Raw genomic sequence first — 24,949 nt, forward strand, 5'->3', positions numbered from 1 at the left:
ATAATAAAGCCTCGGCATTATCTAGAGACTCTCAGAGATCTGGTCATGGCGTCGATTTGAACTTGAAAGTCATTTATTTTAAACAGGACGGGTAATTTTATCGTGTGACTTTGGGAAGTACTTTACCGGTACATTAGTTAAGGATGGCATTGTAGATGAATGAATTATAGAAAAGCGATTATAAAAAGGAAAACTCGAGAAGTTTAAGATTTACATATATTTATTGTATAATTCCTGTCTTCGTACAATTTTCAGTTCATTCGATACAACGATTTCTTATCACTCCTAGACAAACACATCTTAACATTTTCCCTTTTAAGATTTCACAACCTTTAACACTTCTAGGACAGCGACACTTCTTATATATCAAGACCTTCGACTTTCGCACCGATTTTCAATATCAGCTATGGAAGATTTAGCTTACGACGAAGCTGGTATAATACATATAAAATACAATATTCATAAAATAATATTAGGATCTGTACAACCGACAAATTGAATATATATATATATATATATATATATATATATATATATATGTGTGTATGTGTGTGTCTGTATATGTAATTTTTTATGGTACAAATTAAACCTAATGCTCGAATTTATTCACTCAGTTTTTTATGTTTTTATTTTCATTGTACGTGTGAAGAGTGTATGTAAGTGTAATGATAATTGCGAGTGTATACCTGTTATTTACATTTTAACTGCACTACAAACAGCACCACGAATTACTAATCGAGGAATAATCTCATAATATTTAGTATTAGATATTGCGCTAGGAGAAAAATCTTTTTTCAGAAAATAAAGTTCTTTTAGCGCGATGATGTAAATCACAATAACTTAGGAATTCGAATAATTATAATGAATACATTAGATAGTATAGCGTAAAACGAACCCTTTTCTGTACCGAGTAAGATTAGTACAGTGTAATATAATGAAGACAATGGTAATAATAACAATAGTTTAAGTTTTTGAATTCAAGGCATACTGATAATAAGTAAATAGATTCTTTCACAAAACTTTAAATTCAATTTAGTATTCTGATGTTTTAACTATGTATTTCTATCTTGATTACAAGAATTCCTATTCGCACTGTGTTTTATAGATAATAAAAGTCCTCGAGTCTCGATAATAATATACACCTACTCAACAAAGATCAACAAATTCTGTAAAGTCTTTGAAAATATATGATTTTTATCACGGATGATAATATTTCTGTCACTTAGCCTTTTTCTAGTAATTAAAAAAGCAATTGAGCCTTTTTACTTTTTCCACTATTAGAAATTATTGTTTTTGTTTAAATTTGATTGCTTTTTCTAAAATCGAGACTCTAGGGGGCCTTACAATAATTGAAATTATTAAATATTGTCTCTAATTTTTTGACAATGCATAACAATATTGGACGTGTTATAGTTCACAAAGTATTTCTTTCGGAGACTTTCTTTACAAATATTACTGTTTTGACGCTCGTTTATTCCTAAAGAGATACTTCGGTTCAATAATCATAACGATTTGCATTGCATACTATCGTATACAATAGTTATAATATATTTTTATGTACACATACATAAAATGATACATAAGGGCGTTTTCACTTGAAAATTGAAATAATTTTCGAAAAACACGTTCTCTTTACCACCAATAAGAATGCAAACGTTGCTTTACCTGAACACAATTTGCTGCTCCCTCAAGAAAAACTCAATGAATCTTACTAAAAATATATAGACGCTCGCAATTACTCGCAATACAAGTTTACAAAAAGTATCCTTTTGACATATAATTTTCCCGTTAGCTTTTTATTTGTTTATAATATCACTTGATGACGCTAATATTAATTATTAGTTTCGATAACGATGACAATTAACAGATTCATTATTATCAATTTTTCCATTTTCAGTACGTATATATAATAACAAACATATTGGCATCATTGCGTCTGCAATAACACCTGCAGTTTCGCTGCTATTCCCGTGACTATTTTTACGACAAATAGCATTTTCCAGTAATCCAACTTTAAAAATTACCTAGCAGTTTCGCGAAAAGTTTTGACTGGTACAAAACTAACGAATAACCGCGCGTCTGTTATGTATTTTATATCATAAAAAATTCCATTAATCATAGGAACAACCCACGTCATACAACACAACGGGTTTTCAATTTTCATTTTTTACAAATGTTTTCTTCTTTATCGTTTATTTTTAAATCACTCATTTTACCTGAACAAGTACTCTCATTCGTGCATCGTGCTCTTATATTGAATGACATCAAAATAAAACATGGCAACAATTACCATACCACTTGTGCAAATTAAACAAGAGTGGAAAAGGTGCTTTATGTATGAGCACGAAAAAACTTGAAATTGAGAACAAAAGTGCTAAGTTTAACTAGTGAAAAAAATATGGCACCAATTTTTGCGAATGCAGTATCAAAAACTTCCAGTTTTTACATTTAACCAATAGACAAACAAAAAAAATGTTAACATTCATATATAAATATTCTATAAAACTGGACTTATCGATTCTATTGCACAATTATCGGAACATAAAATTATACAGATTGCAATAAACCCTATACAGAACGCTTGATTGCAATACATTATTGTAAGCTGGTGCCTTATGTGTGATGCAAAAACGAGAATACTTCCTTAATACTGTTAAAAATAATTGTGCCCGACTCATCGGCGGTGTATCACGTACAAGCCTTTTTTCGTACAGATCTAGGAAATACTACCTTATTCTAAATAAATTTATGATTCGTTTATTAAAGTTTTATTTATGATATCAATTATCGGCACCATTTTAAAGCCTATTACGCAACGAAACAAAAGATTACTTCCGAATTAAATAGGTTACTTTACAATATGTGTAACTTAAGATATCCTAGTCTGCACTTGATGTATAAGGCATAGACGTTGTATTTAAATAAATATATGCTACTGATCGGAGGAAACACCTGGTTTCCAAATCTCGATCTAAAGCAAAATAATCAACCGGTGTAACCAATATCAACGAAGGGTAGATTTTATAATCGGTAACTACATGTCAGAGAATCTACATTAAGTATAGAAAATAAAGATATCAAAATGAGTTTATAAAGAGATAAAGTACGATATTGCGTCTAAAAGAATGGACTTGTGAGTTTAAAGAAGCAGAAAATAGCAATCATAAACGCGATGAAATCACACATTTTTTCGAGGCATTTAAGGGTGTAAACAGTCTTATGTCATGGAATGGTGTAAGACGCTAAATAGTTCCTTAATCTTATACGCATTTAACTTTTTCGATTGATTTTACATCTTAGGGGATGATAGCCTTAATGATACCGTAATAGAAAAGCTGCACGTCTTCTTTTTCCTCTCAAATATTTACATTGCAAAAAGCTGGTCTATTAGTTTTATGATACAATACATTATTCATGGATTTGACTGACAAAAAATTATTTGTATATAATTAATTATAGCTATCATTTAACTAGTATCTATATATAATTCTGTATAAAATAATACAACCGTTTAAGTATACACGTTATAGACGACGGAAATTGAGTATAAATTCTGGTAAACATAAAAATTCAAATTAACATGTACTTTATACAAAATTACAAACACGTATCAATTATATTGCTGAAGAATATATTAGATCGCAGTAAAACGCAAAAAAAATTTATTTATGTTACTTCGATTAATATAGCACCGAGCCCTTATCTAATACATATACATATATATTTATATACAATAAAGATATATAATTTTAAATTTTTACCTTGTGTAAAAAGGTAAGTAAATAACCCAATTCGACAAATTTTGCTTAACTATATACATTAGAATTTTTTGCGTCAAATCAAGAAAAGTTTATATATTAATTCAAAGCGTGGCTGTTACGTCGCCTTAGGAATGCTCGGCTATTGGCCGGATATACCCTTGTAAGAAAGATGAGGGAACTTCCAAGAGTAAGCTTTACAGGTGCTTGGAGTCCACCTGGTAACTTTATAAAAACAGTGGCTACAGCAGCAACACCGTCATCAGTTGGTTCAACAGCCACTGGTCTTACATCGCTATGAAAGTTGACGATTTTGTTCCGTCTGCCTTTGCGTTGTGGCGAGTTTGGACTGCACTCGCTCTGATTTGGGAAAGCTCCCTTCATATTGAAAAAAATATATATATATATAATTGATGTATTAGATACAACATCTATACTTGATGGCTTATTTTTATTTATCATTTGTATAGACTTACCTCACGATCGTACAGAATTGTTGCGGAGGCAAATGGTCGCTGAGCCATATGAAGCATCTCGACAACGTGCCTCCGCCTTGCCCTCCTCACGTCGGCCGCCTGCTTTGTCTTCCAAGCGACGACGCACGCAGCCAGAAATAGGAAAAAGCAAGAGAAAAATACAGAGAAAAAGACAAAAAGATCGATGTGCAGCTGATCTTGTCTGAAGAATATCATGCCATAAGCCGCTCGGCCATTTATCTCTGGTAAGGGCGGTTCTATAGCTTTCAGTGCTATGTGGAACTTGGTCTGCCCGAGCTCATGTCTGTCCTGCGGCAGTGTAAGGACAAGCCTATTTGTCAAGTTTCTGACGAATAAGAAGGTATTACGTTCATTTATGGTGATGTAAGTGGCGAGTCCCTCTGCGTAGCGTTCCATCACCGAGTACTCAACACTCGGGTTCCACTGGGACTCAGTGCCATTTGGCACGAAATGGTAGGAACTGTAAGGATAATAGTCGACCTTACGATCTCGACCACGTAGTTGACCCTCTTCAAACCAACTGTTATCGTAATCCTTACGCCACTTGAATTTCTCGTCTAGTTCAACCTAATCAATACAGATATCAATTTAGCAAAAAGTATCTTCACAACTACAGATATCATAAAACTTACAAACTCAGTAATATGTACATTTTTTCTTAGAAAAGTTAGCTTAACGTCAACTAAAACCAATAAAACCTCGCATTGGATGTTTTTAAAATCACAGATCATTTTTTTTAACAATAAAAAAATTAAAGTGCGCGTTTATATAGTGCTTCAAAAATAACAGAATATATCAAATTTCTTTCGACTCAATGAAAATACCTTTAATTTTTATATGTTGATTAAATTAACCTTCTGCTAAGTCTTAATCGAATCTCAAAAGAAATAAAAGTCTTAACTATATTTAGTTTTAAATACTTATCCTGAAAATTAAAAAATACAAAAAAGTAAAGGGACTCACCTCTTGAAAACTAGTTGACGAGTTCATCGTAACAACGAAGGTGTCATCTCGTGGACTTAGGAAAAGGTCAAGAGCACCCTGTGTGACGTCGACCATAATCCTAATGTCGACGTTCATAAAGCGTGGTTGAACCATGTAGAAAACGGTTTGTCCAGGATTCAGAGGCTTCGGTTTTACCTTGCATTCGTCTAGGTAGAATAAAAAAATTAGCCGGAAATTCATAGAAGTATTTGTGAACACCTATAAATTATCCAAGGAGTACAAACCATAAGGTCCTCCAGAGAATAAAGCACGCGGCAAAGATTAGTAAAAAAAGTTTTATAGAATTTATATAGTTATACAAACTAATTGTGATATGTAATATAGAACCGAGGCGATGACAATTAAATTATATCTTATTAGTGCGGTTTTTCAATTCAGATGCATGACTTGCCAGTAATAAATAATAAATAATAATAAATAAATATAATAAATAATAATAAATAATAAATGAAGTAAAAATAATAGGTTTTTGAAAATATTTTTATACGTTATGAGAAATGGCATATAAATGATTACATATGAGATAGGAATATCTGAAAACATACCTATTAGTTTGGAATCAAAACACATTTTGTTGTCAACAGTAACAGTTTTGTAGCATTGATGACCCATTGTTGGGGTACCAGCATAGTTTTCTCTACATTTACTGCATTGAACCATCCAGCACGGAGTTTGACCCGAGTTTCCACCCTTCGAAGGACCACTGACACAAGACGGTTCACTCTCGGTGTTGTTCCGACAGTCGCATTGCTCTCCAGTCACTGGATCGCAAGTAAAACCATGACCATGGCATTCGCACCTAGAATTTCATAAAATTATAATTTTTATTTACTTAGTTGAAGCTTATTGAAAGCATCTTAAAACTGAAGATTCAACTCACGGTCGACAAACGTCTCGCAAATCTTCCGTTCCTCTAAAGTAACCCGTAACACATTCTCCACATTTATCACCTTTAGTATTATTACCACAATTTACGCATTTAGCCTTTGAAACAGGTCCTTCAACAAGTTGTTTCTTCAGCAGTTCAATTGGCATTTTGTCAATAGAGTTTGGATCCTACATGAGAGAAGAAATAAATTAATCATATGCAACGGTATTTTGTATGCATTGATAGTTCTACTGAAAGTAAAAATAAATTGAATGTGACTACTCAGCAACGTACATGGTTACATATTAAACTTAACGAATGCAAAGTCAAATTCACAACCATAATAACTTACCGGTACAGTCATGTTTTCATTGATGCAAATGTGAGTATGTCCATTACAATATTCTAAGCAGGGCACGCATTGCCCATTGTCAGCTGGATTACCAACGTATAAGGGTTTGCATTTATCACACTGTGGTCCCTTCGTATTATTATGACATTCTGAGCATTCGTCAAGTTTGTCCGGTCCTGCACAATTGCTGTGCCCATTGCACTGACATTGAATCGAGCAATTTCTGCCGACGTAGCCGAAGTCGCAGCGACATACATCGGGTTCGATGCAAGTACCTCTCACACAGCCTTGTGTACACATTGGCACGCAGGTTTTCCTACCATATTCATTGTACATGTGTGTCCTAAGAATAATATTAAATGTTAGATCATGCAATCGGTATGTCAATACTATTTTATAGTACATTAAAAAAGAAAACTTGCAATTCTGTTTTATATCCTTCGCCGCACATACACTCAAACCCTTCATCCAAATCGAAACATTTCTCACTTTTAGGCGAGCATGTGTGATGACCATTTATGCACTCATTTTCAGGCGGACAACGCACGTAATGCCATGAAAATTTCAATGAAGATGTAGTCGTCCCTATATTGGTAAGTGGAATGGAGACATTATCGCGGAAATCCAGTTCATGCGGTGGAATGATTGTCGTAATAGATGTTTCTGCTTGTGGATACTGTTGGTAGTACAACATTTCACAAGTGCCACCTGCAGGATGGTCAAGTCCTGGAGGAGCTTCTAACGATCCTTCTGTGCATATACCCTGTCCAGTGATATTAGTAGAATCGAGGGAGCACCAACCACAATGCGAGTGCTTCAAACATGTACTGCATTGTTTGAATACCGAACATGGTTCTGGACAATGTTCAACGTCTACACTACGTAACACTAAGCCACAAACTCCTCCGGCACAGTAAAGAGGTTGATATGACGGCGATATACACTGAAAGGGCAGAATAACAAGTATAAAATAATATTGCCAAAAACTATCTTAGTTGTATTGGAATACTATTAGCACGATATACCTCATTCAATCGTGTGGACCACCTGCATTCTCTCCAACCACCTTCGGCTCCAGTTCCTTTCAGACAGCTTTTACAATCTTTATGTTCCGAGCACCGTTTTTCACATTGTGTACTGGTCATTTTAATGCTCGATCTATTAAATATATCTTCTGGCACACAATTCCAGTCATAAACTGGCTCAGCTGTTAACTTTAAGCCCAATTCGGCTATACAAATAATATAAAATGTTAAATCAAATAGAGTCAATTATAGTAAAGATGAAAACTTGAGCTAAACAAAAACTTACATGTTTTTAAGACTTGTCTCGTCCAAACGCAGTTTCCTTGACAATTTTTGCACTTCTCGCAGTCACTAGCTGGGCACAGTCTTTCGCCACACTGATTAACATCAGTAACTAATTTTTGCCAATGCTTGCATTTATTTTGCTCGTCACAATCTTTATCCGCCGGAATACATTTTCCATGGCAATCGATACACCATTTGCAAACGGGCTGTTTTTCTTTATAATAAGGCCATTCAGCTAAACAATCTGTGCACGTTTTGAAGCTCTCGCACTTTCTACTAGACATCCATTCAGAGTTGCAAAATATACCATTGGAACGATGAGCTTTTGTGACATTTACATCGCATCTATAAATTTAATAAAGAAAAGAAAATTATATAAATGTAACTTTTGCAATTGTTTACTTATCATACATTTTTTAAGTAATGATAATAATCATTATTATAACTCACTTTTCATCACGGTGCAGAGATTCTTCGTTCGAAAAGCAGTAAGAAGCATTATCTCCAGCAATAGTCGTGACTGAGCAAAATGAGCACCCATAATATCTTCTACAAGTTATTTTGTCTGTCCATAAATTACATAAATCTTCGGGTATATGAATCAGTGTAACGTGGCTTTTGATTCCTCCATCGAAACCCCCTACTACGTAAACGGCATTACTCTCGGGATCTGCGTGTGTCATTGCATGAGCATAAGCTGGCGGCGGAGGATTTCCTATGATCTCCATATCTTTTGTTATCAGACGGATCCATAAGTTGCAAGAATATTTGTAAGCTATCAAAGAATCCGTGGTATTATGTGGATTTTGCCGACCACCAAATATCACCATATATTCATCAGTTGTAACAGCGGAATGAAGAAAACGAGCTTGCGGCTGTAACAAGAACGATTAAAGTTATTACATTTTGTTATATTTCAATAAATTTATAAGTTGAATAAAATATTCTCCTTACCGTTCCATCAGAAGATTCGTCATCAAACGGAGGTAACACCGACCATGTCTTTGTCTTATAGTCGAGTGCATAAAGTTTATTTGATATGAAAGTTCTGTTAATTGCATACGTGTAACCTCCGAAAATGTAAAAACTGTTCGATCTACTATGGAATACCGTAGAATGTCCGTAAACCCCCAATGGTCCATTTCCAACGGTTGGCACTGTATCCCATGTTTCGGTTTCCAAATTAAATTCCCATACGGTATCTAAGTAACCACATCTAGGACTGAAACCGCCAATAAGAATTAAACTCTCAGATTCCCCTCCATCTCTGTATAGAGTGAGTGTATGGCCAGCTAAAGGTGGTGGTTCTTTTTTTATGGGCGAATCGTCGGTTATTAGCATCCATCGCTGATTTTGTAAACTGAACTTCCAGAAATCGCTAAGAGTGTTGTTGGATAGTCCGTGTACACCTTCCTCTTTCATTGACAATCCACCATATACATAGATTTGTTGTCTACTATGAACGATCTCTGCAGCGTGGAAGTAGCGACCTTGTGGCATCGACGCTTCTGAGGTTGATTCTACTGTCACAGGCATCCACGTACTATTCTTTGTATCGAAAAGCCTAATATCATTTAGGGGTCCATGACTTAAAGAGTAGCCGCCGAACATCCATAAACTACCTCGTCTATCCGCGACGAGAGTATGTCCGAAACGAGGTAAAGTTTTTCGCAGATGGTCTAATTGATCAGCTAAATACTCGCTGTTGAAGAGCTCCGTAAACACTAATTGATTGTCCTATTTATAAAAAAAAGTATACATATTATTTTAATGTGGATATTAGATCCATTTTTTTCCTAATATTTAATATATTAAATATATTATACCTTGATGGAGATAGAACAATCACGTCCTCCAAAACCTGGTGCGCATACGCAGTGCCCATAGCCCTTGTCGCAGATACCTTGCTTTCTTGCGGATGAACAGTTTTTAGGGCAGAGTTCAATATCACAATTAATACCAACGAAGCCAACTTTGCAAAGACAATTTCCACCGCGACATTCACGATTAGCAGGACAGTTGTTGCAGGTCATTACGACGTAACTCGCATTGAAACCCTCTACTTCATCTAACTGCTTATAGTGGACTGTGAGGAAGCCGGATTTGGCTTCGACAGTGACAGGATAGTCAGTACTTTCGGTGCAATAAACTCCAAGCAGTTGACTTTGGTGACTGGTCGTAGTAGAAACGAATGCAGGCAGTCCGTCATATACATAAACACTATTTTCTTGACAGCTGACGTTAATGTCATCATGGATAGTGAATTGAATGGCACTTTGAACAGCGGGTGTCATAGTATCAGAAGAAAGACCTAAATTATGAATTAAAACTAAATTTCAATAAAAAATGTATAAGGTTAAGTAATTTCTTTACGAAAAAAAAAAAATTACAAACCTGTTTTTGGACTAACGATCCAGAGACATTCTCGAGTAGGTGAACCTCCTAAATGACTCTCCCAGAGTGACAACTGTGAGTGACGACTGCCGAGACCTTGTTTGCCGTTGCCTTCACCCTCGAGCATACCTCTAGACATGCAACCGTAATAGCACATGCCACCGTGGCGTGGATCTCCGTAATAGCCTTTTTTGCACATCTCGCAACGGTCACCTTCGGTATTATCATTGCAAAAGCATATACCCGTTTGACGGTCGCAGGTGCCTAGAGCGGCATCACCGTGCTCGTTGCAATCACACTTCTGGCATCCTAAACTGGTCGTTGCATTTCCATAGCTGCCTGCTTTACATTCGTCGCAGTAACGGCCCTCAGTCCAGTTCTGACACTCATCGCATATGCCTGGTCCAGCAATGCAGGTGGAATGATTATAACATCCGCAGTTAGTACGGCAATCAGGACCAGTCCAACCAAGATAGCACTCGCATTTGTAGTCAGGAGCTTCGCTACAATAGCCATTGACACACTTCTCGTAGCAGGTCTTTGTGCAGTTCTCCTTGCCGTCGCCGTTGAAGCCACGCTTGCACTGACAGCTATAGCTTCCATGAGTATTGGTACACAAGGCATTTGGATGACAGTCGTGCAAACCAAGATCACACTCGTCCACATCTGGACATTGCGCATACGCCCAACCAGCTTCTCCCACTTCCAGTGTGCCGTTCTGAAGTTCGTTTATCACCTGACTACAATTCACGTGTGCCTGATTAAAGTCACCTTGAACGCAGGCACCGAGAATCGGATTTTCCAAACTATAACACCAACCGCAGCTGAGTGAGTGTAGACAATTGGAGCAGTTGTTGTGACGGCTGCAACTCTTGCATTGATCGTTACCAGTCAGAGAGGAACTGCTTCTAGAGGTGACACCCATAAGGCCAGCTTGGTCTGTCCATTCACGGCAGAGACCAAATTGGTATTCAGAAGTGTAGACGGAAAATGAGAAGCATTCTTGAGTGGCTTCACACCAGACGCATCTGCCACGTTCATCTAAGCACTGCGTGCAGTTGGAGCGTTGACGGCACGGCACAGGGCATTGTTCTAAACTTACTACAGCATTAGGAAGTCGACCCATACGGGCGCAACGCGCTTCTTCCGTCCACCATTCGCAGATATTCGTTTCGACGCAAGATTCGCAGGATATATAATTAGAGCAGTTGGCACAAGTCGATGGGGTAATGGTCAGATAATGCCACTCACGCACGGGTTTGCTGTTTTCGTCCCATTCAACATCGGCGACACAACTCTCCGTTTCATTTACCGCACGAGAAAGGCATTTATTGTTGATATCGCACCATCCGCAAGCCGAGTCAGTAAGGCAATGAAGGCAGTTTTTATACTGATCACATGAACCATTTTGATAAGGTTCGAGATACTCAAAGGTGAAAACTTTTGGATTTTCCGCGTGACGATTATGCGTGATTTCCATCTTGCTAGAATGTGCATAACTTGCGGTCACCATTCTTTTAGATTCAAAATCGAGCAGATAACGTCCAGGTGAAAATGAAACTGTAAACGGTTCTTCTGATGTTCTCGTTGGTATACATTGTGATGTTTCGGCGGTTAAATTTGCTACTAATACCTGAAACGGATTACGTTTGCTTAGTGATTCAATCGAAAAAAAAAACTCATGATAAATTATACACATAATAAAAAGGTACACTCACCATATGCTGGGTGTCATTGTTTCGAGAAACATGAAGAGTCGCACTGTTGTAACTGACGCAAATTTTTAGCAACTCCGACTTGCTATCCCAGATGTTATGCGGTAATCTCAAAAATCCAACCAATCTAGCTATCATTTCGCCGCCGAGGGCGGATTCGGTTTTGGCACCCTGCATCGAAGGCACATTGAAGTCTACGGTAGTTGCATTGACGATCGTCACAGAATCCGGTTGCGTGAAATTGACTGGCGGCTTGTATTTCAGAAAAGTGAGACCAGGTCTGCGATCCATCTCGCGGCACTCTTCAACGCGAGCGATCTCTGTACCTTTCGTCCCCCACCAGCCCGGTATTTGGGAAGGTGTGTCATCGCGCAAGCCACACACTCCGTAGTTATCATCTTTGTGATGACAACGTGCATTTTGGACGCACCAGGTGCAAGTGCCTAGGTTAAATTTGTTCGATACAGAGCTGCGACCGCGAGAGTTTGTGCCCCAGCCACCGCCGGGTTGACCATGAATGAGACAAGAGTGGCAATCGCCAAGAGCTGGACAAACTCCCGGACAACGAGTTGTTTGCAAATTTGTAGTGCAGTTGCTGACGACTGTTCGTCCATAGCAATTCTGGACGGAATAATTTTAAAATGTATTTCACTTCCAATCAAGATTTTTTTTATAGTAAGAATACACGAGAAAACATTCTGTTCAAATACCTCGTCTGCTGAGCACCAACCACATTCAGGATTAGCAGCGCACTCAAAGAGACTTTTATGGCGCGAACAAAATTGTTCCGGCTCTAAGAGATCTCCATCTCCAGGTGCAAGCATTGGAGGCAGTGTATAGGCGAGTAAATCTGCGTTTACATTTCCATGATAACCGCCGACCAGTAACAATGTATTTCCGTTTCTCACGTCAGCCGAATGAGCGAATACGCCTTGCTGTTTTGGATACTGTGAATCTATCGAAATAGAATTATTATAATGTAATAATTGTCGACAATTATTCTATTTTAATTTAATTTGCTATACATTATTTTATTTTACCTTTGTCACTTGTATTCAAAACATCGTGGCTCACCCATGCGTGACAACCCAGATGATAAAGATACATTTGATTATCATAGCAAATTTCTTCTTTGTTATGTCGATGAGAATATCCACCGAATACTACTAAGTAATTGCCTACAGAGAAGTTTTAAAAACAATATTAATCATAAAAACATACAATAAGAATTTATAAGAATTAATGCGATTAAATTGATAAGTTGAACGTATAGCGTGAAAATTATTGCATAACATACCAATTATGTTACAAGTGTGAAATGCTCGTTCTCGTGGAACGTATGTATCGCGTAGATGTGCTCTTGGATAATGAATCTCTGACCACACTCGCCTGTCGAGTTGGAAAACAAACATTCGGTCGGATAATTTACTGAATCGGGCGACGCTGGCGACCACACCTCCGTAAACTAGTAAAGAATTCGTAGCTTGATGATAAACGGTCGAATGAGCTACAACTCTGACATCAAGTTCTTTTCCACCGCGTGGTCTGACTTCTTGCCATTTTTCTGTGCTTGCTGTTGAATCGGCTGAAATACACGTAAATTATTAATTGAAAGTTATTTATTAGTTTGTACAATCAAACATTAAAATTGAAACGCACAGAGATTTAATTTGATCCTGTAGAGGCTTGAAGAAAACTCGCCATCTACTGTGCTTCCACCGAATAAATAAATGTACTCATTAGCCAAAGTTAGCGTATGTCGAGTTAATCGCGGGGGATAAAAAGGCGAATTCTTCGCTCGTAACGTCCACAAAGTTTTGTTGACATTGTAATACCACAATTCGTTTGAAAGAGATCCATCTTCCACTTTTCCGCCGTAAATAACAAAACCTCCTGAAATCATCAAATTTCAAAAAGAACATTAGTAAAATTATAATTTTATACTAACTCGTTTATTTGCAAAATTTAAATTACCTGTATATTTGCATGCTGCATGCCCGTATCGAGGCGAAGGTTTTGGGAGTTCTTCTAGATTTGGTTCTGTGGCATCGTCGTTGAATGGTATCTGCGTTGTGAATTGCGGTTCTAAAATGTCTTGAAGAAAAGCATTTTCTTCCATTGGAGACTCCACTACTCGTTCTTCCCAATTGGGATTGTCATTAATACTTGAAACATGCCGCTGTCTATAATGAAGACTATTATCAGCGCTCCGTTGATGCCTGAAATAGTTATATAATAAAATAAAGTATGATGTATGTAAAAAGTATAAACAGTTAATTGGAAGAATAATAAGTACCGAGAACGTGATTGCGTATGAATTCTCCTAGTGTGCTTTTTTCTATCAGGATTCTCGTGTGTGTCGTTAGTTTTAGTTATGTGTTGAGATGTTCTGTCTCTTTCTCTGTGTTCTGAAATTTTTGATTCCCACCAAGCACGTGATGAGCTATCATCGGTAGGTCTTAAATAGGAGGTGCTGTTCTCTTTGAAACTTAAAAGTAGTTTCCAAAATATCGAAGTTGGGAGCCCATACTGCTCATGTGCACCAGCTCCCATATGTTCCAATTCACTGGCTATTAGAACAGGATCCAAGTATTCTGCAGAAGAGGACCCTTCTGTAAAATTTAAAATATTTCTGAATCGTTTTAATTTTAACCAAATATTATTTAACTGGTTTTTAAAAGAAAAACTGTACCTAAAACTGTGCCATATTCATCTTCCCATTGGCTTGTTGAGAAACGATAAATTTCTAAGTCACTTAATATATAATTGAGATTGTAGCCTCCGAAAACGTACAAAGAGTCAGTTTCAGCGACATATACGGCTGTATGAGCAGCTCTTGGTGTCATTCCACCTTCAGAGTGTGAAAGCCAGTGCCATCTTAAACGACAAAAAAAAACATTATTAGAAGTTTAGTATTTTTCATTCTTAATTCTATCCCTCAGTAGTATTTCGAATATCTCCCTTGCAGCAGTTAACAGTTCTATATCTCGCTGTAAGTACTTTCAACATTATGATTTTAATTAAAATCTTGATTCTTATTTTTACCTTAATGGATAGTCTGGGGTAAAAAAACTGTTTTTCAAGGATTATAAAACTATTTAAATAAACTTTATAATGAAAAAACGGCTCTGTACTGGCCTATTGTTAAGGTTAATAAATAATTCTACCGAAAGAAAATGTCAATCGAACTTTTAGTTTTTTTTAGCTTTGGAATTACGATTGAGTGTTCAAAGAATTTATAGATACACCGAGAATCGCGATATAACGCGATTTATTATAAAACTTAGATAAACTTCTTAATAAAAAAAAACCGGCTCTGTACTGGTCTGGTGTTAAGTTTAATGAATCAATTTATCTGTACCTATTTCCTTCTGGATTAGTTTTATGAAGTGAGCAAGACTGTCCAGAATAACCACTGTGACATTTGCACTGCTTCAATCCACAAATTCCTCCAACACCACAGTTGTTTGGACATAATGTTCTGGAACAGTCCTTTCCTCCCCAATCATTTTCACAAAAACAAGTATTATTTATACATTTTCCATGATTTGTACAGTTGTTAGGACAATCTGTTACAGAAAATTCTGCATGAAATCCATCCAACACATAATTTGTATCACTGTATAGTAAAATCAACATCTGGAAAATGAATAATAGTTTGTGAATATTTAAAAAAACTACAAAAATAAAAACAACAAGCAATATAACTATTAATAATACTAACATATCCAGATGAGGATGTCACTTGTTGTGGTTCTGTTTTTCCACTAAAGCTGCCTAGAAGAGGAGATCTAAAAGAATCTCCATCATAAACAAATACGTAATCATAGCTGCATTCTGTGCCCATAGTTCGAAAACTTAAGGTAATAAATTGGCGACTGTTGTTGGCTGATAAAAAAAACACAGTGTTACAATATATTATGAAAAATGTGATAGAAATCAATTTGCAAAGATAATTGAAATCTTATCTGATATATAAAAGTGTCTGATAAAAATAGTACCTTTGATCAGCCATTCACAGTGCGAGTCCTGTGTGTAATTTGAGCCTTTAGGCCCATCACTTATGACACCCCAGGACTCTGTAAAGATCTTTCTAGTCTTGTCGCAGGGCACTTGCTTTGCTGATGTCTGAGGGGCCAAATGGAGGCCCTTCAACAGGCAGCTCCAGGTAACGATCCATAGTGCTATGATCGTTGCCAAACCCATCACACTGCCAGCAAAATTGATCTGTTGTTTGACAGGACAATAACCATCCCGTCAATTTGACTGCAAATGTAATGGCTCTTTTCTAGAATAAAACATATCACAGCTGTTCAAATAAAGTTCATATGATTGTCAGACAAAAAGAAAAATACATGTATTGTGAGATAAAATAAACAAAAATATCAGTTATTTACTACTAAAAAAAGGTGTTCAATTTTAAATGTATCTAGATGGGTTGGAAATTTTAAATTAAAAAATCATTCAACTGAAATGTAGGTTTAGATTTCTTATCTCTTGTTAAATCATAAAATTGTTTGACTTGAAAATTGTTCTTACGTCACATTACTTTATAAATAGATGGTTATAAACATATGTTTATGAAAGGTGAAATAATTGAACAAAATTTTATCAGTTATTTTAAATATAGTAAATCTCAGATTCGTCTAATTAAGAGTTTTAGCAACATTTGTAATCTATTTGCAGAGTCACTTGGAAGAAAAAATATCACCAAAACTGCAGATGAGGAAGAGAGCAATTGTAAAAATACTTCTCTGATGCATCGAGCAAGAGTGAAAAACAGAAGTTCAAACAATTGATTTAAGAAATCAAGAGAGCCAACTACATTGTCCCTTATCTTATAAAGTGGCAAAAATCTGATAGGATGTGCAAGTACAGTAAGGTTTGTAAATCAGTGATATCTAATCACCAATGATGTTATCACAAGCTAGATAAAATTAATTGATTTCGTAGCCGGAATGTAGGAGTGCAAATAAATATAAGCATCGACACAGACCCTAGCTCCCATTAGCAGAGGCAGAGCGAGTGCAGTCTGTGCCTGGGCCAAGACTTGACACGCAAACTGAGGCAATTTTTAGAGAAAAGAAACTCTGGCCAAGGATGCAGCCGAGATCTTCCAAGACGCACTAAAAACACACTTAGCATAGAGGAAAAGAGAAGGCAACAAGAGCGAGAAGTAAGAGAGAGAGAGAGAGAGAGAGAGAGAGAGAGAACGACAGTGTATTATATATACATATACGTGTGTGTGCGTTGGATATGCAGTCTCAAGACAAACCACTGACACATTCACCGCCGCGGCTTCGACCAGCTACCGAAGGCGAGCGAGTCCTTGGAGTTGCTGCTGCTACTGCACGTCGACGTTGAGCTTCGAGATCCGGAGCAGCACATAATTAATCGCGCGTTGATGTGCAGCAGCTCGGCGCGTCTCTGTGTTTACTCCGTCTTTCTCTGTGTTCTTTCCCAGCAGCGCTATAGTACTTGTACAGCAGCAGTGTGGACACAGTATACCCCGCACGGAAGGAAAAATCTGAGACACTGCACTATGCACTTTGCACTTTCGCGACGCGTCGACTGGACGCTCGGGAGTCGCGACAATTTTCCGTATTGCTTTTTAGATGCAGATCGCGGGATGCTTTGGTGACACCCATGCGGCGCGGCGACGACAGCGATGAACCTTGAGAGCGCACAACTCGCACTCTCTCTCTCTCTCTCTCTCGACGAGAGCTGCTAGTACTGCTATACTGATGCCTGGTTTTTCTCTCAGTCGCGGAGTGTGTGTAGCTCCGTCCTTGTCTGTTCGGTGCATCGTAGCCAAAGAGCGAGCGCTACATATATGTATTCGTGCTCCTAGGCCTCAGGATTATTGAAGGTTTTTCTTGCAATTGAGCATTTCAATAGAATACAGATCTCTAGACCAATTAAGCTAGGAAAATAGTCAATAAGGTAACTGAATGGAAGCGCATATAGTCGTTTAAGTTTGGGCCTTGGGTCCCGAAACTAGTTGTCCGTCACTGGGTATATTGTGCACGACGGCCGGATGATGCACAAAGTGCGCTCGCCATTATAATTTTTTCATTAATCGCGTACACCTCTTATCTGTAATACGTATATATTGCGTAAAAAAAGAAATGTTTTGACTTTATTGAATTACAGTAATTAAATAATAACATCAAAGTAGATTTTCTATTTAAAATGTGTATCGCGAGCACCTCCACCTACAATTTGAACAATGAATGAAGTTAATCCAATTTTGTTTACGGAAATTTTTAAAATATTGTCTGCTAATAAACTCAGTCGTTACCTGTAGAGCTGCAGAGTTATATGGTAACTGATATTTACCTATGCTAATAAGTACCCACAGTAGGTAATTCGGTTGTCTAGTGTAGAAAAAGCATTTGGCTGGATACAAATATAAAGGCAACATAAAATAAATACTTGGATGTAGCAGTAGCAATGATTAGCCAAAAAATGTCGCTAGGAAATTTGGACTTTTGAAGTATTTTTATTCCTTGCTAAATTGTTTATGTAATATAGTTCATGCAAACGTTAAAAATGAGATCAATATGCCGCGGAGTGCAGTGAAAGAACGTTTGGTAGGTTATATTCTACTGTTGTCACAATGTTGAAAATCATTCTATATTGTTATGATCGAAATTCGTAAAGATGAATAAAGTATTTTTCATAGGCTTATAAATAAATTATTTCCACTCCATCATCGTATAATAAATCTGCTATCTCTGCAAAAATGTCGTATCGCCACCGAGGCGGAAGATCTCGACACAATAATTCCAGGGAAAATGAAAGATCAGGTATATTTAAACTTGTTATTTTATTTATAAAAATTTATACAAATTTGTCGTGATTTCAATGCATGATTGCTTTATGTAGATGACAGAGATGACAGTGGCTCTGGAATGTCAAGGGTACAAAGAGGTGGTGGTCATCCGCCACATCTTAGAGGAAAGGCTATTGGGCTTTATTATAGAGATAAATATATAGCTAAGAATGGTAAAAAGCAAGCAAAGGATACAAAGCAGATAATGCCTATCAAATTAAGGGCTTCTACAGAGCAAAGAATTGAAAGTTTAATCGAAACACCAAAAAGTTCATATGATAAATATTTTGATGTAAAAGAACAAAATATTGACAATGTAGATTTTGAATCCAGGTACAACCATATCAACGATTCACAGTTTAAAAAGAAATTTTTAAACATCATTAGTGGAAATTTGCAAGATAATTTGAGAAGATCATTGATATTGCAACCAAAGCTTCAGAGAGATGAAAATATGGACATACGTTTACTGGACGAGTTAAACACAATCAAAGCAAGTTTTCAGTACAGAAACATGCTTAAATTTCGTGCAAAACTACCAGCTTATGAAAAAAGACATGAAATTTTAGATCTTATTTACAGTAATCAAGTAGTATTAATTAGTGGTGAAACAGGTAAAAGTTATTTACAATTAATTTTCTACTCAATATATTAGAAATCTTATATTTATTCTTGTGTGCAAATCTTAGGATGTGGTAAGACTACTCAAGTTGCTCAGTTTATATTAGATTATGAAATAGAATGCGGGCGAGGCAGTACAACAAGCATTGCTTGTACTCAACCAAGAAGGATATCAGCAATTACAGTAGCTGAAAGAGTTGCTGCTGAGAGAACAGATCGACTTGGAAATTCAGTAGGCTACCACATTCGTTTAGAGAAGTATAATCAAGTTTTTGTATTGAGAATTTGTCAGAAAATTTATAGTTTTTTTGTTTTAAATTTCTAACCAATGTCTATCTCTGTAATTCAAGGGTATTAGCAAGACCTCAAGGAAGTATTGTGTACTGTACCACTGGTATGTTATTGCAATTCATGCAAATGGATCCAGCTTTGAGAAATTATTCTCATATTATTTTGGATGAAATTCATGAAAGGAGTACACAAAGTGACTTCATTATAACTCTATTGAAACAAATTATTCCCAAAGTAAGAACTTAATTTTGTCTGTGAATGCACAAATCAAATAATAAATTCATTGAAGAATTTATTTTTTACAGAGGCCTGATTTAAAAGTTATTTTAATGAGTGCAACATTAAACTCAGAACAATTTTCTAAATATTACAATAACTGCCCTATGATTCACATTCCTGGATTTACTTATCCTGTTGAAGAATTTTATTTAGAGGATGTACTTGCTATGACTGGGTACGTAGAAATAATGTGAAAATCAACCATAATTTAATGCATTGTATGAAATAAAATTTCGAACTTGTAATATTTCCATTTAGATTTCAATTTCCAGAGCCTGAACTTCCATTAAACAAACACAAAAAAGTTAAAAAGAAACAAAGGCAAGAACTGGAAAAGTTTCATAAATTTCAAGAATTCATTGGACCATATATACGCCATTTGGAGTCTTTGGTTAGTTGTGATTTTGTTTATTCTTTAAAATTTAAAAACGTAAAATGTATGTCTTTTTAAATTTATAGAAAAGTCATTCAAGTCGCGTGCTAGAACAGTTACGAAATCCAGCGACTGAGGATCTTTCGTTTGATCTTATATGCGAATTAACCAAACACATTTGTTTAACCAAAGGTCCTGGTGCAATATTAATTTTTTTACCAGGGTTGATGGACATCAATAAAGTAAATAGAATGCTTTTAGAATGTGGTAGTTTTCCCAGAGGTATGTTACAAAATTGTTCAAAACAAATTATGTTGTAAATTTATTTCACTTAAAAACGCTTGATCCACTTTTTAGACAGATACGTGATTTATCCTTTGCATTCAAGAATGCCGACTGTTGATCAAAAATGTATATTTGAAGTGCCTCCCGAAGGGGTTCGGAAAATAATCATAGCCACGGTTATAGCTGAAACATCTATAACGATAGAAGATGTTGTGTATGTTATAGACTGTGGTAAAACCAAAATCTCAAAATTCGATATTGCAAACAATTTGCAAACGCTCGAACAAGAATGGGTTAGCGAAGCTAACGCGCGGCAACGTAAGGGTAGAGCAGGAAGGTTCGTATTCTTTATTGAAATATGAGTAAAGAAAAGAATACGACTAGTGCATAATTTTAATTACAGAGTACAACCTGGGGTATGTTACCATCTGTTTACAAAAGCTCGTGGATATGCATTTGATAAATATCCTTTGCCTGAAATGCTGAGAACGCGGCTGGAAGAAGTAATATTACAAATTAAAATCTTGCAAATTGGAAAGGCTGACACATTTTTGGCCAGTGTGATGGATCCACCAGATCCACAAGCCATAAGCCTATCATTAGAATTATTAAGACAATTGAACGCCCTTGACGAAAATGAAAATTTGACTCCATTGGGTTACCATTTAGCTCAATTGCCTTTGGATCCTCGAACAGGTACTTTTCTATAAATTTTTCTGAGCGTAAATTGTAAAATGATCTTTGCTACAAATACATTATTGTTTGCAGGAAAAATGATAATATGGGGAGCCATGTTTTCGTGCATTGAGCCGATTTTCGCAATAGCTGCTAGTCTTTCATTCAAAGACGCATTTTACTGCCCCCTTGGTAAGGATGACGAAGCACAGAAGAAAAAGATGGAACTCGGCATGAATCAGTACAGTGATCACCTAGCCCTGGCCGAAGCTCTGAAACGTTTCGATGAGCGAAATTACAGAGGAAGCGTGTACTCTTTCTGTCGAGAATATTTTCTCTCCTGGAATACCTTGAAACTGCTGTCGGACATGAAGCAACAGTTTGCTCGATATCTGTACGAAATGAAGTTTTTGCGCAATGACAACCCGAATGACGATTTTGCTAATAAGAATTCACATAACAAATCTTTGGTAAAGGCTATCGTGTGTGCTGGACTGTATCCAAATATTGCGATTATCAAGTAAGATTACTATGCTAATATTAGAAGGATGTCGAAAAGGCGCTGATCTTGTCTATTTATTAATTTGTCTGGGTCAGAGTACATACATCACATATTCGATGTATTCAAAATAGTTTCTTTAGCTTTTTTCGACATGTTCTCTATCAATGATAATGCGATTTTTTTCCAATGATGTAACTTATTGTTTTTCAGGCGAGCTTCTAGAGGTGGTGTTAAAGCTCTGACTACCGAAAAAGAAATGGTAAAGCTGCATCCATCCAGTTTGAATAACAAAGTTACTTCTCTCTCTTCTTTTCCTAGCCCTTACATAACGTACTTTCTTAAAAGGAAAACTACTGCTATCTATTTGTTTGATACTACTTGTGTTAGTCCGGTAGCGTTGCTTTTTGCATCACCACGTGCGTCGACAGGTAATGAAAGATTATTTAATGAATTGTTATATTCTAAAAATAACGTTCATTAAACATTGATTAATTTTTGTTGCAGGAGAAATGAATGGCCAAAGCGTTATTACAGTTGCTAATAATTTATCGTTCTTGTGTGAACCAAGGACTGCCAAAATCATTCAGGTAGATTCTTTTTTTCTATTTGAGTTCATATAATAAACGTAATCATATAAATAATTTAATTTGATAGAAATTGCACGAGAAGTTCGATTGCTTGTTAGAGTTTAAAATCACGCACCCCGGCACAATCAATTGGGGCGCTCACGAAGGAAACGTCTTGAAGTGAGTTTAACAAAACATTAATTTTGTATGATGTAGGAAAGGTTAAGGATTATTAAAATTATATGTTACTTAAACAGCGCCATAATCGAGCTATTGTCAGAAGGAGACGAGAATATCGGATTGGAATCCGGTCGATACCATGCTTGGGATGGCTTTGACGAGGACGACTTCGATTACGACGAAGATTAATCTTCCATCAGGCATTACAAGAGCTACTGGATCCAATGATCTGCCAAGCTGATTGTGGATCTTAGTGGACTAAATTTTCAGACAATGTCTAAGAGTATCGATACTCTCGTTTTTGTTAAAAGTTTTAAGAAACGCGATAATCTTTAAATTTTCTATTTATTGAATCTCGATAATAATTAGCATTTAGTTTTCATAGCATTTCTCGTAAAGTAACAGAATTTCGAAGAAATCGAAATAGGAACAAATAGAGTTGTATGATGTTAAATGCGTTTTATGTTTAAAGGGTTTTTTCGATCTAAGCAAACTTTTTTTTAAATACATGCGTTCGTACAAAATGTTATGAGTTTACTTGACCGTCGTCTTCTTCGGGTTTGCGCTTAACGAGTTTATGTGTAATAAACTCGCAACGATTAATAGAGTTGAATTAAGACCAAACGAATCATATAGTTCTTAAATATGATTGAGGATTGTGGACATTTGCACATAGTCTCAAATTTAGTGTTTTGAATAAAAAGTGAAGCAAGATTTTGGGGAAAATATCGTCTTGCAATTTTCTAAATCACGTCTTATTTGCAATCCGAGATGTCAAAATAAACGTAAACTGTAAAAATATTTTAGTCTCGCGACATTCCCATTGTCTGGATGTTCTACGAACGCGTGCGTCGAGAAAGAGAGAAAGACGCATCGACGAGCGAGAGAAATGCACGACGTTATCGTTATGCACGCAAGTGCACAGTGATAAGGAGAACGCGGGAGAAAGCCGATAACCTTAGGCGGGCTGCACTTGTTCTTCGCGCTGACAATGCGCGCTGGCGCCTGATCATCGACTCGAACGTCCGACTATACTCCTTCGACTCACATACGATGTAAATGTTAGCTGCTAAAATTGAATTTCAATTATTCATATAATGAAACGTGTCCGTTAAATGTGCAGTCACTGCTTGAAAAGAGAACTTTCTTTAAAAGAATTAAAATTCAGCAGAAAAATCAATCGATTCGCATAAATCAATCTGTGACATTAAATTATCAGGCTCTGCGTCTATAGGATAGAGCCAGCAGAGAAGGGTGACTCTAGAAGAAACGCAGCGCGTATTCGTATTATCTTCATCAATATTTCGGAACATTCAAAACACATTTTTTCGATTACATCGATTACATCGGTTACACAACACCACCACGATGTAAAAACTCGACGTACACATACACACGCACTTAAAGTTTCCGTTCGCGCAGTGCGAGCTCGGGACAATAATAAAGCCGTACACAGGCTGCAGTGTCCGATAAAACAATTTTCGCCGAAGCCGCGCCGCCGAGCTCATTTCGAACAGGATGCCGCGCTCTTTTCTCTCGCTCTCTCTCTCTCTCGCACTCGAGTAGCGCGCAATTTAAAGGGGTTCGCGCCGCGCATATACACACGAAGGAGTAGCTCTCTCGAGTGTATAATGACGAGACGTGCGCGCGTCTTATTAAGACGTATCCTCGGCCCCATCGACTTTCTGATCAAGCGCTCGAGATCCCCAAAAAGAGAAGAGAAGAGATGCTCAATCGAGCAGCGGGATGTGTATAATATAATCCTCGTAGAGGAAACAAAAATTAATTTCCTGCACGCGCGTCGTTGAAGTTATAAAATTAATTTTTAAAGTATACACGGCTTGAAGATCGGAGGCGATGTCGATATTACACGACGGTGGCGATGCAGCTCTCGCACGCGGGCGTTCACTCTCGGATACGTAATGGCCTGTAGTTTGGGCGTCGATTTGCGGTCGGGAGAGAGAGAGCTATTATCTACTTTTAGTTGATTTTTCAACGACCTGATCTCTGCGCCTTGCGTATGTACCCCGTATAATAGGATAATCAATAATTATCGCGTTATCGGGCTTCTCTCGCTATATAATAAATAGTGTACAAGCTTCAGAAGTCGAGCAACGAACCAATAAGCGTTTTCACGTTAACCGCATAGATAACTTCAACTTCACACACCTTTACACGTATAGGTATATATGTATAACAATGTATCCGCTGAAGAAACGAGCGCCTCTATATCTTATCTCCCGATGTTTCAGCTGCATGAAGCAATCGACTCTCGAAAGCGCTTCAAACGCCGCATTTTCAAATTCGAAGTGGCACAACCTTGCACAACGCATCTCTCTCATTCTCTCTCTCTCTCTCTCCTCCACAAGGGGGCTCGAAAGCAATCTCCAGCACAGCTCGTGCAAAACGCTCCTCCGCCGCGGCCAGGAGGTGAAAAAATCTC

General features: G+C 36.9%; 2 protein-coding genes across 7 annotated transcripts; one reads left to right on the top strand and one right to left on the bottom strand.

The window, feature by feature from the left end:
• Positions 1-202: 202 nt before the first annotated feature.
• LOC100120711 (multiple epidermal growth factor-like domains protein 8) lies at positions 203-18,363 on the bottom strand. Of its 5 annotated transcripts, none has more exons than XM_016982801.3 (26): positions 17,182-18,363; positions 15,901-16,187; positions 15,624-15,787; positions 15,261-15,538; positions 14,592-14,776; positions 14,196-14,511; positions 13,874-14,118; positions 13,559-13,792; positions 13,197-13,484; positions 12,940-13,077; positions 12,610-12,854; positions 11,903-12,520; positions 10,185-11,817; positions 9,617-10,101; positions 8,745-9,527; positions 8,241-8,665; positions 7,792-8,135; positions 7,506-7,711; positions 6,903-7,423; positions 6,481-6,823; positions 6,141-6,316; positions 5,806-6,059; positions 5,485-5,493; positions 5,219-5,406; positions 4,235-4,822; positions 203-4,136 (listed from the first exon to the last, which is right to left on the bottom strand). In XM_016982801.3, the coding sequence occupies exons 2-26, from the start codon at positions 16,103-16,105 to the stop codon at positions 3,858-3,860; spliced, it is 9,150 nt and encodes a 3,049-aa protein (XP_016838290.1). In that variant the 5' UTR covers positions 16,106-16,187; positions 17,182-18,363; the 3' UTR covers positions 203-3,857. The 5 variants fall into 5 exon arrangements, with proteins under 5 accessions (XP_016838290.1, XP_031780301.1, XP_031780300.1 ...); XM_031924441.2 differs by having other exon boundaries at positions 3,858-4,136; positions 17,175-18,363; XM_031924440.2 differs by having other exon boundaries at positions 3,858-4,136; positions 17,133-18,363.
• Positions 18,279-23,232, top strand: LOC100120728 (ATP-dependent DNA/RNA helicase DHX36). 2 transcript variants are annotated; one of them, XM_008212347.4, is made up of 15 exons: positions 18,279-18,492; positions 18,573-18,708; positions 18,788-19,348; positions 19,424-19,613; positions 19,706-19,880; positions 19,952-20,100; positions 20,184-20,316; positions 20,385-20,580; positions 20,656-20,920; positions 20,987-21,279; positions 21,352-21,778; positions 21,971-22,188; positions 22,265-22,347; positions 22,415-22,506; positions 22,584-23,226. In XM_008212347.4, the coding sequence occupies exons 2-15, from the start codon at positions 18,645-18,647 to the stop codon at positions 22,693-22,695; spliced, it is 2,958 nt and encodes a 985-aa protein (XP_008210569.1). In that variant the 5' UTR covers positions 18,279-18,492; positions 18,573-18,644; the 3' UTR covers positions 22,696-23,226. The 2 variants fall into 2 exon arrangements, with proteins under 2 accessions (XP_008210569.1, XP_001604337.2); XM_001604287.6 differs by having other exon boundaries at positions 18,294-18,492; positions 18,585-18,708; positions 22,584-23,232.
• Positions 23,233-24,949: the final 1,717 nt, after the last annotated feature.

The sequence above is a fragment of the Nasonia vitripennis genome, chromosome 2 (assembly GCF_009193385.2).
Source record: "Nasonia vitripennis strain AsymCx chromosome 2, Nvit_psr_1.1, whole genome shotgun sequence".
NCBI lineage: Eukaryota > Metazoa > Arthropoda > Insecta > Hymenoptera > Pteromalidae > Nasonia > Nasonia vitripennis.

What these genes read in the sequence shown, in the direction of transcription:
- LOC100120711 (XM_016982801.3), bottom strand. Translation starts at nt 16,105, where the DNA reads ATGGGTTTGGCAACGATCATAGCACTATGGATCGTTACCTGGAGCTGC. An exon ending in TGACATCCTCATCTGGATAT is followed by an intron (nt 15,539 to 15,623) that starts GTTAGTATTATT and finishes TTCATTTTCCAG; the next exon opens with ATGTTGATTTTACTATACAG. An exon ending in ACAATGACACCCAGCATATG is followed by an intron (nt 11,818 to 11,902) that starts GTGAGTGTACCT and finishes AATCCGTTTCAG; the next exon opens with GTATTAGTAGCAAATTTAAC.
- LOC100120728 (XM_008212347.4), top strand. Translation starts at nt 18,645, where the DNA reads ATGTCGTATCGCCACCGAGGCGGAAGATCTCGACACAATAATTCCAGG. An exon ending in TACGCCATTTGGAGTCTTTG is followed by an intron (nt 20,317 to 20,384) that starts GTTAGTTGTGAT and finishes TTAAATTTATAG; the next exon opens with AAAAGTCATTCAAGTCGCGT. An exon ending in ATCACCACGTGCGTCGACAG is followed by an intron (nt 22,189 to 22,264) that starts GTAATGAAAGAT and finishes TTTTTGTTGCAG; the next exon opens with GAGAAATGAATGGCCAAAGC.